Consider the following 17,528-nt stretch of genomic DNA (forward strand, 5'->3'; position numbering starts at 1 on the left):
TGTTAGATGGACAGAGAGAGACAGACAGGAAAGAGACGTTAGATGGAGAGACAGGAAAGAGACGTTAGATGGAGAGAGACCGACAGGAAAGAGACGTTAGATGGAGAGAGAGAGAGACAGGAAAGAGACGTTAGATGGAGAGAGACAGAGACAGGAAAGAGACGTTAGATGGAGAGAGACAGCAAAGAGACGTTAGATGGAGACAGACAGGAAAGAGACGTTAGATGGAGAGAGACAGACAGGAAAGAGACGTTAGATGGAGAGAGACAGACAGGAAAGAGACGTTAGATGGAGAGAGACAGACAGGAAAGAGACGTTAGATGGACAGAGAGACAGAGAGGAAAGAGATGTTAGATGGACAGAGAGAGACAGGAAAGAGATGTTAGATGGACAGAGAGAGACAGGAAAGAGACGTTAGATGGACAGAGAGAGACAGACAGGAAAGAGATGTTAGATGGACAGAGAGAGACAGGAAAGAGACGTTAGATGGAGAGAGACAGACAGGAAAGAGACGTTAGATGGAGAGAGACAGACAGGAAAGAGACGTTAGATAGAGAGAGACAGAGACAGGAAAGAGACGTTAGATGGAGAGAGACAGGGACAGGAAAGAGACGTTAGATGGAGAGAGACAGACAGGAAAGAGACGTTAGACATACAGTATAACAGGATGGAAGCAACCTTTTTTAAATTTCTGACATACACTATTGACCAAAAGTATGTGGACACCTGCTCATCGAACATCTAATTCCAAAATCATGGGTATTAATATGGAGTTGGTTCCCCCCCCCCCCCTTTGCTGCTAAAACAGCCTCCACTCTTCTGGGAAGGCTTTCCACTAGATGTTGGAACATTGCTGCAGGGACTTGCTTCCATTCAGCCACAAGAGCATTAGTGAGGGCGGGCACTGATGTTGGGCGATTAGGCCTGGCTCGCAGTCGGCGTTCCAATTCATCCCAAAGGTGTTCGATGGGGTTGAGGTCAGGGCTCTGTACAGGCCAGTCAAGTTCTACCACACCGATCTCAACAAATAATTTCTGTATGGACTTCATTTTGTGCCCGGGGGCATTGTCATGCTGAAACAGGAAGGGCCTTCCCCAAACTGTTGCCACAAAGTTGGATGCAATGAATCGTCTAGAATATAATTGTATGCTGTAGCGTTAAGATTTCCCTTCACTGGAACTAAGGGGCCTAGCCTGAACAATGAAACAGCCCCAGACCATTATTCCTCCTCCACCAAACTTTACAGTTGGCACCATGCATTGGGGCAGGTAGCGTTCTCCTGGCATCCGCCAAACCCAGATTTGTCCGTCGGACTGCCAGATGGTGAAGCGTGATTCATCACTGCAGAGAACGCGTTCCCACTGCTCCAAAGTCCAATTGCTCGGCCATGGAAACCCATTTCATGAAGCTCCTGACGAACAGTTCTTGTGCTGACGTTGCTTCCAGAGGCAGTTTGGAACTCGGTAGTGAGTGTTGCAAATGAGTACAGACGATTTTTACGCGCTACGAGCTTCAGCACTCGGCGGTCCCGTTCTGTGAGCTTGTGTGGCCTACCACTTCACGGCTGAGCTGTTGTTGCTCCTAGACGTTTCCACTTCACAATAACAGCACTTACAGTTGACCGGGGGCAGCTCTAGCAGGGCAGAAATTTGACAAACTGACTTATCGGAAAGGTGGCATCCTATGACGGTGCCACGTTGAAAGTCACTGAGCTCTTCAGTACGGGCCATTCTACGGCCAATGTTTGTCTATGGAGATCGCACGGCTGTGTGCTCGATTTTATACACCCGTCAGCAACGGGTGTGGCTGAAATAGCCGAATCCACTCATTTGAACGGGGTGTCCACATACCTTTGTTTTTACATATACTGTACATGTTCTTCGTTAGATTCCAATGCATTGGTCTACTTAATACAGTACACTTTACATTGACCAAAACTCCATCTACAACCTACATGCTGCACATAAAAGCCAAGGTACACGCTGCTCTTGGGAAACCATAACCCAACTCCTTCACAGTTAAGGGACTAGGTCTGCGCCCCAAATGGCAGGGCTCCGGTCAAAAGGAGTGCCCTTCACAGGGAACAGGGTGCCATTTTTGGGACGCATCCTAGGTACGGTGCCAGGTTAGTTACCTTTGCCCTGCCAGACTTTGGAGGGGATGAGTGAGATCTGGTCGCAGCTCAGAGACGGCTGGAGCCACCTCCACACCAGGAAGTCAGCTCCACCAATCCGCTGAGACTCCGTCCTGATACGGCTATCGTTGGCTGAGAGGAAGGTCACGGCCCGGTCCCAAACCTTCTTCAGCTTCTTTCTGTGATGGTAGAATAGAAACTAACAGTTATTAATCACTAGCTTGTCTCTCTGAATGGTAGAATAGAAACTAACAGTTATTAATCACTAGCTTGTCTCTCTGAATGGTAGAATAGAAACTAACAGTTATTAATCACTAGCTTGTCTCTCTGACATGGTAGGAAAACACAGTTAAACTGAACAAGATGGGATTTGTTCCCTGAAACTGACATTGCTCCTCAGGGGCTAAACAACTGAATCTGCCCTAAACACAAACTAGTATAGGAAGTTAACTGTACGGATCTCATGGACTTCAAGAAGCCATGTCAATTTTTGTAGATAGCTAAGTGGTTACACAAACAGTGGAGTGTGATGATAGTTTCGTTGGAAGTTGAGGGTGGTTCTGTACTGTAGGACCCTATAAAATCTGTAACATTTTTGCCTGGTTCCATTAGTTTTCCCCACAAAATTCAATTTCCTCCTTTTCGTTTTTCCAGGTTTCCGTTTTTTCCCAGTTTTTGCTCTCAAAAGCAAACTTTTTTTAATAGGAAAACAACTAAATTGGATATTCTAAGCCCACAACAACGCTTAAACCACATCAGGAGTCCACTTTTGAGGTCTGGGAAAAATCTAATAAATGTTTCTATATTTTGGTGTAGTTCCCCTTTTAATTAAACGGTGAACCAGCCAGAGACCATCGTTTGGTTAGCGACGTTTCAATGTTTCTGTAGCACTCATGTGATTGCAAAGTTTGCCAAACAAAATGGCCACTGGATTGACGCAAATAATCAGGATATCATTCTGCCAGGTAGGCATAGTCTACTTTGTAGTTAACATTTAATTGAGAAGATTTTGGGGAACTTTTCCATCTACCAGAAGAGAGGTTGTCAATATATTAGCGTCAATCGCCAACACAAAGTGGTGGACAGACAGACAGACCAGAGAGAGACAGACAGACAGACAGACCAGAGACAGACAGACAGACAGACCAGAGAGAGACAGACAGACAGACAGACCAGAGACAGACAGACAGACAGACCAGAGAGAGACAGACAGACAGACAGACAGACCAGAGACAGACAGACCAGAGACAGACAGACCAGAGACAGACAGACCAGAGACAGACAGACCAGAGACAGACAGACAGACAAGACAGACAAGAGACAGACAGACCAGAGACAGACAGACCAGAGACAGACAAGACAGACAAGACAGACCAGAGACAGACAGACCAGAGACAGACAAGACAGACCAGAGACAGACAGACCAGAGACAGACAAGACAGACCAGAGACAGACAGACAGACAGACAGACAAGACAGACCAGAGACAGACAGACCAGAGACAGACAGACAGACCAGAGACAGACAGACAGACAAGACAGACCGACAAGGAAGGAAGGAAGGAAGGCAGGCAGGACAGACAAGACAGACAGACAGACAGGGGCATTCCTGTGCCGTTGCCTGAAAATACAAATCACAGTACGGTTACATGCGCACAATACAATTATTGTGCATAGTCTGGTTAATATCATAGTTTTAAAACGTTTTCGTTCTACCACGTGTTTTTTTTTTGGAGAAGGCTATTTGAGTTCGGACAAAGTTTGTACGTGAAAACTATTTCTAAGATGCATACTTTCAGTTTTTCCTAACTCACTACACTCGCACATAAGAGGGAGGCTTGCGCTGCCCGGAGCTGGCACATGCGCAGATCAAACACACTGCTGGAACGCCGATTAAGCGGTTTACATTTCCTAATCATTTGAAAGATTGCTCAGAAAACCAGGTGTTTTAAATCGGTGTATGCTTACCCGGACAGATAGGATAAATTTGGATACGTTTTGATCTTACGATTAGCAGGTGTTTACATCACTGCCATAATCAGTTTAATATCGAATTATTAGTGTGCATGTAAACGTACTCACTGATGCATTTTGTTCATGTCTTATGATAAACTTGGGCAAATTAATGCATTTTCTAATAAGTTCAATACATTTAGTTGATTCCCTACTAAATTCAATAGATTTTTTGAATATTGTTGAACTCTGTTTTAATGTCTGGATTCCATGATTCCGTCCACAACGCAGATTTTATAGGGCCCCTAGTACTGGTACTGACCTGTCCTGGGTTTGGACCAGGAAGTCAGTACTGACCTGTCCTGGGGTTGGAACAGGAAGTCAGTACTGACCTGTCCTGGGGTTGGAACAGGAAGTCAGTACTGACCTGTCCTGGGGTTGGAACAGGAAGTCAGTACTGACCTGTCCTGGGGTTGGACCAGGAAGTCAGTACTGACCTGTCCTGGGGTTGGACCAGGAAGTCAGTACTGACCTGTCCTGGGGTTGGACCAGGGAGTCTCTGACGTGAGGGATGGGTCGGTAGGGGGTTAGTACTGACCTGTCCTGGGGTTGGACCAGGGAGTCTCTGACGTGAGGGATGGGTAGGTAGGGGGTTAGTACTGACCTGTCCTGGGGTTGGACCAGGGAGTCTCTGACGTGAGGGATGGGTCGGTAGGGGGTTAGTACTGACCTGTCCTGGGGTTGGACCAGGGAGTCTCTGACGTGAGGGATGGGTCGGTAGGGGGTTAGTACTGACCTGTCCTGGGGTTGGACCAGGAAGTCAGTACTGACCTGTCCTGGGGTTGGACCAGGGAGTCTCTGACGTGAGGGATGGGTCGGTAGGGGGTTAGTACTGACCTGTCCTGGGGTTGGACCAGGGAGTCTCTGACGTGAGGGATGGGTCGGTAGGGGGTTAGTACTGACCTGTCCTGGGGTTGGACCAGGGAGTCTCTGACGTGAGGGATGGGTCGGTAGGGGGTTAGTACTGACCTGTCCTGGGGTTGGACCAGGGAGTCTCTGACGTGAGGGATGGGTCGGTAGGGGGTTAGTACTGACCTGTCCTGGGGTTGGACCAGGGAGTCTCTGACGTGAGGGATGGGTCGGTAGGGGGTTAGTACTGACCTGTCCTGGGGTTGGACCAGGGAGTCTCTGACGTGAGGGATGGGTAGGTAGGGCTGGAGGTCATTGTTCTCCTGACACGCCGCGTTGTGGCTCTTCAGAACATCGATGATTCTCTCCACCATGTCATACATCTGCCTGGTCTCCTCCTCCTCTCTCCTCCAACGGTACTTCATGTAGTAGATTACACCCCACACCAGACCAATCACTAGAGAGAGAGAGAGCAGGTTAGATACTTCATGTAGTAGAATACACCCCAGACCAGACCAATCACTAGAGAGAGAGAGAGAGCAGGTTAGATACTTCATGTAGTAGAATACACCCCACACCAGACCAATCACTAGAGAGAGAGAGAGAGAGAGAGAGAGAGAGAGAGAGACAGAGAGAGACAGAGACAGAGAGAGACAGAGAGAGAGACAGAGAGAGACAGAGAGAGACAGAGAGAGACAGAGAGAGACAGAGAGAGACAGAGAGAGACAGAGAGAGACAGAGAGAGACAGAGAGAGACAGAGAGAGACAGAGACAGAGAGAGAGAGAGAGAGAGAGAGAGACAGAGAGAGACAGAGAGAGACAGAGACAGAGACAGAGAGAGATTTCTAACCTGTTAGGATGAGCAGCAGCCTGTGGATGACTGTAAAGAAGGCTCTTCTGAAGCGGCAGGAGAAGGACATTTTGGGGTGGGTCGATTCCAGACGAGTCACCTCACTCACCTCCGCTACCGTCTCCTCTGGGTTATCCCCGATCAGCCTGGCAGAGAAGAGGAGAGAGAGAGAGAGAGAGAGAGGAGGAGGGAGAGGGAGAGAGAGGAGGGAGGAAGAGAGAGGTGAGGGGAGGAGGGAGAGAGAGGTGAGGGAGGAGAGGGAGAGGAGAGGAGGGAGAGGGAGAGAGAGGAGGGAGAGGGAGAGAGAGGAGGGAGGAAGAGAGAGGTGAGGGGAGGAGGGAGAGAGAGGTGAGGGAGGAGAGGGAGAGGAGAGGAGGGAGAGGGAGAGAGAGGAGGGAGAGGTGCCATTAGTATGAGAATACATCATAGTGGGCGATAACAGGGTCCTGTTCATTAGGCACCAAACAGAAGAACACAGACAAACAGGGAGAGACACCCTGGACTACCTGGTCCAATATGAAATGCCCAGTTTGGTTTTCTGTTGCAAAGCGTTTTTTAAACTGCATGCCCTAATGACCACGACCCGAGACGCTCTTCCCTTATTTACCGTATGCCAACATCCTCCCCTGACCGTATGATCCACTCCAGAGAGAGGAGTAGCCAGTGACGGTAGTCCTCATTCTGCTGTATCAGATAGTCAGAGGCATCCTCCATAGACAGACTCCTGTTGGCCTGCTGCTGCTCCGGGTCTGTACAGTCATGTTGTCCTGATGGGGGGGACAATATTAAACGTTAGCTCCAGATAAACCACTTATTATTAGACAGACAGGCGGACTGACACCTCATTTCAACAGTAATCCACTGAGTTAAGATTTCAAACTATCCTTGAGCTGTTAGTGTCGTCATTACAGCTAAAAAAAAAAAAGGTGCCATTTGACCACATACACTGAGTGAACAGAACATTAGGAACACCTTCCTAATATTGAGTTGCACCCCCCCCTTTGCCCTCAGAACAGCCTCAATTCGTCGGGGCGTGGACTCTACAAGGTGTCGAAAGAGTTCCTCAGGGATGCTGGCCCACATGTCGACTCCAATGCTTCCCACAGTTGTGTCAAGTTATCTGGATGTCCTTTGGGTGGTGGACCATTCTTGATACACACGGGAAACTGTTGAGTGTGAAAAACCCAGCAGCGTTGCAGTTCTTGGCACAAACCGGTGCGCCTGGCACCTACTACCATACCCCGTTCAAAGGCACTTAAATATTTTGTCTTGCCCATTCACCCTCTGAATGGCACACATACACAATCCCTGTCTCAAGGCTTAAAATGCCTTCTATAACCCGTCTCCTCCCCTTCATCTACACTGACTGAAGTGGATTTAACAAGTGACATCAATAAGGGATCATAGCGTTCACCCGGATTCACCTGGACAGTCTGTGTCATGGAAAGGGCAGAGTTTTGTACACTGTGTACACCCTGGGGTCTTCATTTGAAAACGACACATTCTAACTATTTAAGCGTAGCATATAGCCAAGGTTGGAGGATGGAAGAATCTAATTTAATTGAGAACAAAAACAACAACAAAAAATCTGCAAGATCCTTTCTTAACGTACCAGCAACATTAGCCAGGTGGTCATGAAGTTTGAGTAGGAGTTTCAGAATGGTGTCCTTCTCTGTCTTGGTCTGAAATCCACAAAAGATCAAGTCAATATTTCTGTGGCAGTATTACAGACATCTGTCAACACAAATGACGTACTGCTAAAGTCTATTTATTCATGTTTTTCAGGTAAACGCTCACGTGTGGCCGTATTAGAGATAATGTTTCATGTAGACTACTATATATATACAAGCCATCTTTCAGTCCTATACGTTACAATATCGCTGAATTGTTAGCAGGGCCTGAAACTAACTTGTTGGTCCACCAGCCACTGTAGATATAGAAATCAATCAAATCTACCAGCCACTCAGATATTCTGCCAAAATTACACACAAAAAAAACATAAGCATGCTTTAATGTTTATTAAACAATTAAAATGTATGACAAAATAAGGTGGTATATTGCTTAATTTCATGAAATATTTTGTGACTTTTCCAAAATATAATGTAACCTGCCCCTTTAAGGGTGGGAGGTGACCTCTGCTGAGTCATGTTTGTGCCTGTGAGATTGAGAGAGTGACTAGCATCCGCGTGGTCCTCTCTTCCCTAGCAGTTGGAACTCAAAACATAGAAAAAAACTACCTGGCTGGTGAACAAAACAAATGTAAATAGCCAAGAAACACGAGGACAAAGACTCACTTTGCAGACTTTCATTTCAAGTAAATTTGACCAAAATGCTACTGCAGCATTTATTAAGCTATAAAATGTGATCATACTTGACTATTTATATTCACAGATGCGCGAGTGAAACGCTTGCACTGTGGAGCCCTGACCATCCGCCAACGTGGCTGGTGAAATAGACATCTTCTTACCCGCCAAAGCCGAAACCTAATCAATAACGTCTCTCCGCAGACCGCAGTTACTACATGCCACGCCCACTACACGTCACTTATTAAAATGCTGTGCCCGCCGCCATTGAGGCCGCTAGCTCCGCCTCTGGTCCACACTCCAGCACAGTAGGTGGCGGAAACGCACCAACGTTGGATGCCAACCGCTGAACAAACTCCCACCGAAGGAGGGAGGCTGCTAGCTAGCTAGGCTAGGGGACAGCAGTACACAGAGTTCTTCGATCCCGCCTGCCGAGCACTGCTTTCCTGCAGTTCTGTTAACGTTATGGCGAGGGAAGTAGCTAGCTAGTGTCGCCAACCCAACTCTTGCGTGGCCCTACCGGGTAGTGATTACCCTCGCCGTAACGTTAAAGTAACTGCAGGAAAGCAGTGCTCCGCAGGCGGAGGGGCGAAGGACTCTGTACCGCTGTCCCCTAGCCTAGCTAGCTAGCAGGCGGAGGGGCGAAGGACTCTGTACCGCTGTCCCCTAGCCTAGCTAGCTAGCAGGCGGAGGGGCGAAGGACTCTGTGTACCGCTGTCCCCTAGCCTAGCTAGCTAGCAGGCGGAGGGGCGAAGGACTCTGTGTACCGCTGTCCCTTAGCCTAGCTAGCTAGCAGGCGGAGGGGCGAAGGACTGTGTACCGCTGTCCCCTAGCCTAGCTAGCTAGCAGGCGGAGGGGCGAAGGACTCTGTGTACCGCTGTCCCCTAGCCTAGCTAGCTAGCAGGCGGAGGGGCAAAGGACTCTGTGTACCGCTGTCCCCTAGCCTAGCTAGCAGGCGGAGGGGCGAAGGACTCTGTATACCGCTGTCCCCTAGCCTAGCTAGCTAGCAGGCGGAGGGGCGAAGGACTCTGTACCGCTGTCCCCTAGCCTAGCTAGCTAGCAGGCGGAGGGGCGAAGGACAGTATGTGCCGGTGTCCTAGCTAGCTAGCAGCCTCAATGGCAGTGGGCGTGGCACGTAGTAAGGGACGTGTAGTGGGCGTGGCATGTAGTAAGGGACGTGTAGTGGGCGTGGCATGTAGTAAGGGACGTGTAGTGGGAGCATCACGTAGTAAGGGACGTGTAGTGGGAGCATCACGTAGTAAGGGACGTGTAGCGGGAGCATCACGTAGTAAGGGACGTGTAGAGGGAGCATCACGTAGTAAGGGACGTGTAGCGGGAGCATCACGTAGTAAGGGACGTGTAGCGGGAGCATCACGTAGTAAGGGACGTGTAGTGGGAGCATCACGTAGTAAGGGACGTGTAGCGGGAGCATCACGTAGTAAGGGACGTGTAGCGGGAGCATCACGTAGTAAGGGACGTGTAGCGGGAGCATCACGTAGTAAGGGACGTGTAGCGGGAGCATCACGTAGTAAGGGACGTGTAGCGGGAGCATCACGTAGTAAGGGACGTGTAGCGGGAGCATCACGTAGTAAGGGACGTGTAGTGGGAGCATCACGTAGTAAGGGACGTGTAGTGGGAGCATCACGTAGTAAGGGACGTGTAGTGGGAGCATCACGTAGTAAGGGACGTGTAGTGGGAGCATCACGTAGTAAGGGACGTGTAGTGGGAGCATCACGTAGTAAGGGACGTGTAGCGGGAGCATCACGTAGTAAGGGACGTGTAGCGGGAGCATCACGTAGTAAGGGACGTGTAGCGGGAGCATCACGTAGTAAGGGACGTGTAGCGGGAGCATCACGTAGTAAGGGACGTGTAGCGGGAGCATCACGTAGTAAGGGACGTGTAGCGGGAGCATCACGTAGTAAGGGACGTGTAGTGGGAGCATCACGTAGTAAGGGACGTGTAGTGGGAGCATCACGTAGTAAGGGACGTGTAGTGGGAGCATCACGTAGTAAGGGACGTGTAGTGGGAGCATCACGTAGTAAGGGACGTGTAGTGGGAGCATCACGTAGTAAGGGACGTGTAGTGGGAGCATTACATAGTAAGGGACGTGTAGTGGGAGCATCACGTAGTAAGGGACGTGTAGTGGGAGCATTACATAGTAAGGGACGTGTAGTGGGAGCATCACGTAGTAAGGGCGCAGAATGCAGTGGGCGGTCTACAGATGTTCATGTTAAGCCCTGATTGTTAGACAGACAGCTACACTAACTTGGCCTTAGGCTAGGGCCAAAATTATAAGAAAATATACTTACATAAGACTTGTCAAACTCGCTGCCAAACGGGTGGTTCTTAACTGAAGAAAGAACAAAAACACAGCAATTATAATCCGACCACGCCCCATTTAATTGAAAGTTTGAAACAGGGGGGCTAGGGGGAGAATAAAGACTGACAGTAAATGAAGACATCACAGATATATGGTCTTTCATTACCTACTGTAGTTAGTGAGGGTTGAGGAGAGACTAGAGAAGACAGTCACAGTGAGGATTGAGGAGAGACTAGAGAAGACAGTCACAGTGAGGAATGAGGAGAGACTAGAGAAGACAGTCACAGTGAGGATTGAGGAGAGACTAGAGAAGACAGTCACAGTGAGGGTTGAGGAGAGACTAGAGAAGACAGTCACAGTGAGGGTTGAGGAGAGACTAGAGAAGACAGTCACAGTGAGGATTGAGGAGAGACTAGAGAAGACAGTCACAGTGAGGACTGAGGAGAGAGACTAGAGAAGACAGTCACAGTGAGGGTTGAGGAGAGACTAGAGAAGACAGTCACAGTGAGGGTTGAGGAGAGACTAGAGAAGACAGTCACAGTGAGGGTTGAGGAGAGACTAGAGAAGACAGTCACAGTGAGGACTGAGGAGAGAGACTAGAGAAGACAGTCACAGTGAGGGTTGAGGAGAGACTAGAGAAGACAGTCACAGTGAGGACTGAGGAGAGACTAGAGAAGACAGTCACAGTGAGGACTGAGGAGAGAGACTAGAGAAGACAGTCACAGTGAGGACTGAGGAGAGACTAGAGAAGACAGTCACAGTGAGGACTGAGGAGAGAGACTAGAGAAGACAGTCACAGTGAGGACTGAGGAGAGACTAGAGAAGACAGTCACAGTGAGGACTGAGGAGAGAGACTAGAGAAGACAGTCACAGTGAGGACTGAGGAGAGACTAGAGAAGACAGTCACAGTGAGGACTGAGGAGAGAGACTAGAGAAGACAGTCACAGTGAGGACTGAGGAGAGAGACTAGAGAAGACAGTCACAGTGAGGACTGAGGAGAGACTAGAGAAGACAGTCACAGTGAGGACTGAGGAGAGAGACTAGAGAAGACAGTCACAGTGAGGATTGAGGAGAGACTAGAGAAGACAGTTACAGTGAGGAATGAGGAGAGACTAGAGAAGACAGTCACAGTGAGGGTTGAGGAGAGACTAGAGAAGACAGTCACAGTGAGGGTTGAGGAGAGACTAGAGAAGACAGTCACAGTGAGGATTGAGGAGAGACTAGAGAAGACAGTCACAGTGAGGGTTGAGGAGAGACTAGAGAAGACAGTCACAGTGAGGACTGAGGAGAGACTAGAGAAGACAGTCACAGTGAGGGTTGAGGAGAGACTAGAGAAGACAGTCACAGTGAGGGTTGAGGAGAGACTAGAGAAGACAGTCACAGTGAGGATTGAGGAGAGACTAGAGAAGACAGTCACAGTGAGGGTTGAGGAGAGACTAGAGAAGACAGTCACAGTGAGGGTTGAGGAGAGACTAGAGAAGACAGTCACAGTGAGGATTGAGGAGAGACTAGAGAAGACAGTCACAGTGAGGGTTGAGGAGAGAGACTAGAGAAGACAGTCACAGTGAGGGTTGAGGAGAGACTAGAGAAGACAGTCACAGTGAGGGTTGAGGAGAGACTAGAGAAGACAGTCACAGTGAGGGTTGAGGAGAGACTAGAGAAGACAGTCACAGTGAGGACTGAGGAGAGAGACTAGAGAAGACAGTCACAGTGAGGACTGAGGAGAGACTAGAGAAGACAGTCACAGTGAGGACTGAGGAGAGAGACTAGAGAAGACAGTCACAGTGAGGACTGAGGAGAGAGACTAGAGAAGACAGTCACAGTGAGGACTGAGGAGAGACTAGAGAAGACAGTCACAGTGAGGATTGAGGAGAGACTAGAGAAGACAGTCACAGTGAGGACTGAGGAGAGACTAGAGAAGACAGTCACAGTGAGGACTGAGGAGAGAGACTAGAGAAGACAGTCACAGTGAGGATTGAGGAGAGACTAGAGAAGACAGTCACAGTGAGGGTTGAGGAGAGACTAGAGAAGACAGTCACAGTGAGGACTGAGGAGAGACTAGAGAAGACAGTCACAGTGAGGACTGAGGAGAGAGACTAGAGAAGACAGTCACAGTGAGATGCTCCAGTCTCTGGCCTGCCATGACCACTACTACCACCACCACTACTACTACTACTACTACTACTACTACTACTACTAGTACTGTCTGAGCGACCATTCATTATTCAACACTTCCTCCCCACATTAAATGCTTCCTATACAGAGAGCCTGTAGTATACGGTTTAATTATAATGAATGAAGAAAACCTGTAGGCATGAATTTGTCTACAATACCCTATGGTTGGGATATACAGTACCAGTCAAAAGTTTGGACACACCTACTCATTCAAATGTTTTTATTTTTACTATTTTCTACATTGTAGAATAATAGTGAAGACATCAAAACTATGAAATAACACATATGGAATCATGTAGTCACCAAAAAAAGTGTTAAACAAATCAAAATATATTTTATATGAGATTCTTCAAACTAGGTGATCGGATTATCTCTGCATGTGTGGTTCCCACCGTGAAGCACGGAGGAGGTGGTGTTATGGTGTGGGAAAGCTTTGCTGGTGACACTGTGTGATTTATTTAGAATTCAAGGCACACTTAGCCAGCATGGCTACCACAGCATTCTGCAGCGATACGCCATCCCATCTGGTTTGCGCTTAGTGGGACTATCATTTGTTTTTCAACAGGTCAATGACCCAAAACACCGGTGTAAGGGCTATTTGACCAAGAAGGAGAGTGATGGAGTGCTGCATCAGATGACCTGGCCTCCACAATCACCCGACCTCAACCCAATTGAGATGGTTTGGGATGAGATGGACCAAAGAGTGAAGGAAAAGCAGCCAACAAGTGCTCAGCATGTGGGAGCTCCTTCAAGACTGTTGGAAAAGCATTCCTCATGAAGCTGGTTGAGAGAATGCCAAGAGTGTGCAAAGCTGTCATCAAGGCAAAGGGTGGCTACTTTGAAGAATCTCAAATATATTTTTGATTTGTTTAACACTTTTTGGTTACTACATGATTCCATGTGTTATTTCATAGTTTTGATGTCTTCACTATTATTATACAATGTAGAAAATAGTACAAATAAAGAAAAACCCTTGAATGAGTAGGTGTGTCCAAACGTTTGACTGGTACTGTATATGCATGACCGTAGCCGATCCGTTCAAACCACACCAAGTCAGGCCCCCTTTTTATTTTTATTTTTTTAATCTGAGAAGGTGAACTGAGAAACTAACTGCACTGTAAAATGCAGCTGAATGGGTTATTGAATATTTCATGTGTTTGTGGCTTTGACAGCACTCAGAGGTGCAGTCCTGAGGTAGAGTATGAGTCTAGCTCTAGTGACCAGGCAGGCATTTGCTTAGGCCTATAGTGTTAATACCTCAAGGTAAATACTACAGTATCCGTATTAAGGCAAGGCTCTATCGTGTCATTTGTAACAGCATACCTGGGCACACCCTGGGGGGAGGGGGAGGGGGATCGTACCCTGAAGCACACACAGTGGGGTTGAATGGGCTAGCTTAGTGGTTAAGATTGTTGTGCCAGTAACCCGAAAGGTCGCTGGTTCTAATCCCCGAGCCGACTAGGTGAAAAAAATCTGTCGATGTGCCCTTGAGCAAGGCACTTAACGCTAATTGGTCATGTAAGTCGCTCTGGATAAGAGCGTCTGCTAAATGACTAAAACTGTAAATGAAGCGGCCGATAGTTAGCCAGCCTATGGAAGCCAATGGATGGGAGGTAGCTTGTTGACATGCTAATACCTCTGCTGTACCCTCCATAAAATACGTGTCCCTCTATGTAGAATGATGTTGTAGGACTTCCTGTCTTTGAAGGTGTGAAAAAATGGTATGCACTCACTAACTGTAAGTCGCTCTGGATAAGAGAGTCTGCTAAATGACTAAAATGTAAACGTGAAAATGTGTGAATGGCTCCGAGGGTGACAACTGCTAGGCCTGCTTCGTTACACACTAATTAGTCCTATGAAATCATTGTTTTTAGGCCTAAATGTTTAGGTTCCTTGTGGCGATTTTCTGCTAAGAGGCAAATAACTGATTTTGATGTCCGACAACGAGTGACTCCGTGCAGAATGCAAAAACTCATCACGTACTGTAGAGTAAACTATAGGAAATCATTTCTGGAGGGTATAGGTTTACATCTCTCCTTATTGTCTCCTCCCAGAATTAAAATGTATCAAATTCAAAACATGCGAGTAGCAATTTAAAACCTTTGTTAGATTGTTTTCATATTACAAATGTCCATTGCATTACATTTACATTTTAGTCATTTAGCAGACGCTCTTATCCAGAGCGACTTACAGTTAGTGAGTGCATACATTATTTTTTATTTTATTTTTCATACTGGCCCCCCATGGGAATCGAACCCACAACCCTGGCGTTGCAAACGCCATGCTCTACCAACTGAGCTACATCCCTGCCGGCCATTCCCTCCCCTACCCTGGACGACGCTGGGCCAATTGTGCGCCGCCCCATGGGTCTCCCGGTCGCGGCCGGCTACGACAGAGCCTGGATTCGAACCAGGATCTCTAGTGGCACAGCTAGCACTGCGATGCAGTGCCTTAGACCAGTGCCTTTGCACAAGGCTAAAGTCCGGCCGTCCTATGCCTAAAGCAGTATCTAGACAGTCAGTCACCTAATATAAAAAAATACCAGGGCTGGTTATCAATCCGTTTTAAATATTGATATTATACTGCAATGTGGAAGCAAATTGAAGCTTTAGAATGCTACAATTGTACAGTAAACCTAGCCACAGAATGATGGATTGGATTGAGAGACAACAAAAAAAACACTACTAGCTAACTATGTTTAGGAAGTTCCATTTCATAGGGCTGTAAACTTACTGACAACATCGACCTCAGAGGCTCCAGACCCCCGCATCCGGAGGTACATGAGGCCGAGCAGGAGGAAGAACAGGCAAGCGGCCATGAGCAAGAACATGGACAGGTAGTGTGCGCTGAAGCCCCAACCACCGGTGGACGACCCCACCTCCTCCCGCTTGAATTGCTGGAGCAGCTCATCCTCCGGCGCCGTGTGTTTGTGCTTGAGGCTCGACTGGCTGTAGGCATGGTTGTGCCCGCTGTGATTCGAATGGTTGGGCCGGTAAGTAGCGGATAGAGTGTTGTAGTTGGAGAATCGCGGTCTCAGGCCGATGCTGAATCGGCTACTGCTGCTGCTGCTGCTAGTGGCGCCATCCCCACTGTCGACGTGGTTTTTGTTGTAGGCGGAGGACGGGGAATTGTTGCCGCTGCTTTCCCCGGGGCTGCCGCGGTCGCTCTCCCCCATCACAGCCGACACGTAGATGGTCCCCCTGGGGTAATGGCGTCGCAACAAGCCCCCGCTCCGAGACGATTCGCCGGGGCCTCGCTTCTTTCCCTCGTCCTCGTCATCCTCCTCCTCCCCTCGGCCTCCCATCATGTCTAGTCGACTCCTACTAGCGCCAGGCGTGTCATTTAGCCTGATTGCCATGGCTGCAGTCTTTTCCTGGCCGCTCTCTGACCCCCTGGCACTTCTGTGGGGAGACGACTTGAAGGAGTGACTCCGTCTGGAGCAGTGTACCTGTAAGCGGCGGTCTCGTTGACGGTCCTGCCCAGATATGATTCCCTCTTCTTCCTCCTCCTCCGAATCCGAGTAATCCCCGACTAGTTTACTACTGGTATTCAGTGAGTAAGACGCCCTGTTCCCATTCAGAGACCGACTGTCTCTCTCCGTCTCCCCTTGGAAATCTTCTTCCTCTTCGGGCTCTACGTCATAACCCTTCCCCTCCGCGGGCTGCGAGACCTCGAGGCTCGATTTTCCCCGGTCCACCCAGCCGAGAGAACCGGGTCCGCTTCTCCTCCCCTCCAGCAGCCCGGCGGGAGAGGAATTGTTGCTGCTGGTACTCACAGCGACTCCCAGGCTCTTTCGGGCGGCGGTGGCAGCTCCCGTTGTAGGCCTGATCTGCTGTTGTTGTTGGTGGTGGTACGCGGAGCCTCGGTCTCTCCTGCCGCTGTGGTTCGGTCCTCGTTTTTTCTGCGGGGCCTCCACGTCCGATTCGTCCGAGCTAAAGCCCAAAACGAACTTCCCCGCTCCGCCAGCTCGCTTTTCGTTCAGGCCCGGTCGACCGCCGGGGCTCCGGCTGCTAGGGCTCAGGTGCGTGACGTCACCGCTAGCTGGCCTGGCTCCGACTCCCGAAGCTCCCGCCGCTGTGTAGCCGCTGTTGCCATCGCCACTAGTGCCGTTGTTGACGCCGCCACTGTTTCGGTTTTTCCCCGCCCTGGTTCCTTTCTGTTGCTGCTCATCGCGCAGTTTCTTTAGTTTTTTCAAATAAACAGGTCGCGTGTTCTCGGACACCGGGCCTGGGCTGAACCCAAAGCGCTTTAACTCGGAGAAAAGCTCCTCGTCGGTTAGCTGCGCCGTCGCCATCTTTGCTCGAAAACTCAAAAGCTGTGACGGAAGTGACGTACAAATAGCAGAAGCAGACAGAAAGAAAAAAAGAAAAAGAAGAAGAAAGTCTACCAAAGTCAGTCAGCTGTCTACAGGCAGGGGGCAGGCAGCTCAATGACCTGCTATAAGAACCATCACGTCTAAAAAGTAGGTTCTATCTAGTGCGTGTCTGACAGAATTCTATTTAAATGAGTCGTTTTACAAACACATTGTTTTATATGAATATTGATTTAGGAGGTTTGCCTCAAAGGGGAGTCTAAGGGTTGAGCCAATGAAATAGATTCGATTCGATTTTTATTTAGTCACATCCACAGGGTCGCAGATGTAGTTGCAGTGTACAGTGAAATACTTAAGCGCCGAGCTCCAACACTGCATCATTCCTATAATAGTCTATAGGAATCTATAGTCTATTATTTATTGTATTTTGTGAGCACTGTAGACTATTTTGCATAAACCACCTAACTGTATGATAAAGGCCTACTACATACTGTATGAGAGACTGTCTTGTATGCATGTCGTGTCACCTTTAGACCAGGTGAGGGCATGATTACATTTACATTTTAGTCATTTA

General features: G+C 48.6%; 1 protein-coding gene across 1 annotated transcript in view; it reads right to left on the reverse strand.

Annotated features, from left to right (window-relative positions):
* LOC311114420 (inner nuclear membrane protein Man1-like) overlaps window positions 1-16,939 on the reverse strand; it is a 24,022-nt gene extending 7,083 nt beyond the window's left edge. The window contains exons 1-7 of the mRNA XM_084189671.1: window positions 15,376-16,939; window positions 10,457-10,497; window positions 7,457-7,526; window positions 6,452-6,611; window positions 5,845-5,990; window positions 5,247-5,451; window positions 2,135-2,313 (exon numbers count right to left, since the gene is read on the reverse strand). Of these exons, the coding sequence (XP_084045797.1) occupies window positions 2,135-2,313; window positions 5,247-5,451; window positions 5,845-5,990; window positions 6,452-6,611; window positions 7,457-7,526; window positions 10,457-10,497; window positions 15,376-16,936 (2,362 nt within the window). The 5' untranslated portion in view covers window positions 16,937-16,939. The remainder of the gene's footprint in view (window positions 1-2,134; window positions 2,314-5,246; window positions 5,452-5,844; window positions 5,991-6,451; window positions 6,612-7,456; window positions 7,527-10,456; window positions 10,498-15,375) is intronic.
* Window positions 16,940-17,528: the final 589 nt, after the last annotated feature.

This window comes from Coregonus lavaretus, assembly GCF_964263955.1.
Source record: "Coregonus lavaretus genome assembly, contig: HAP1_SCAFFOLD_4449, whole genome shotgun sequence".
Taxonomy (NCBI): Eukaryota; Metazoa; Chordata; class Actinopteri; order Salmoniformes; family Salmonidae; genus Coregonus; species Coregonus lavaretus.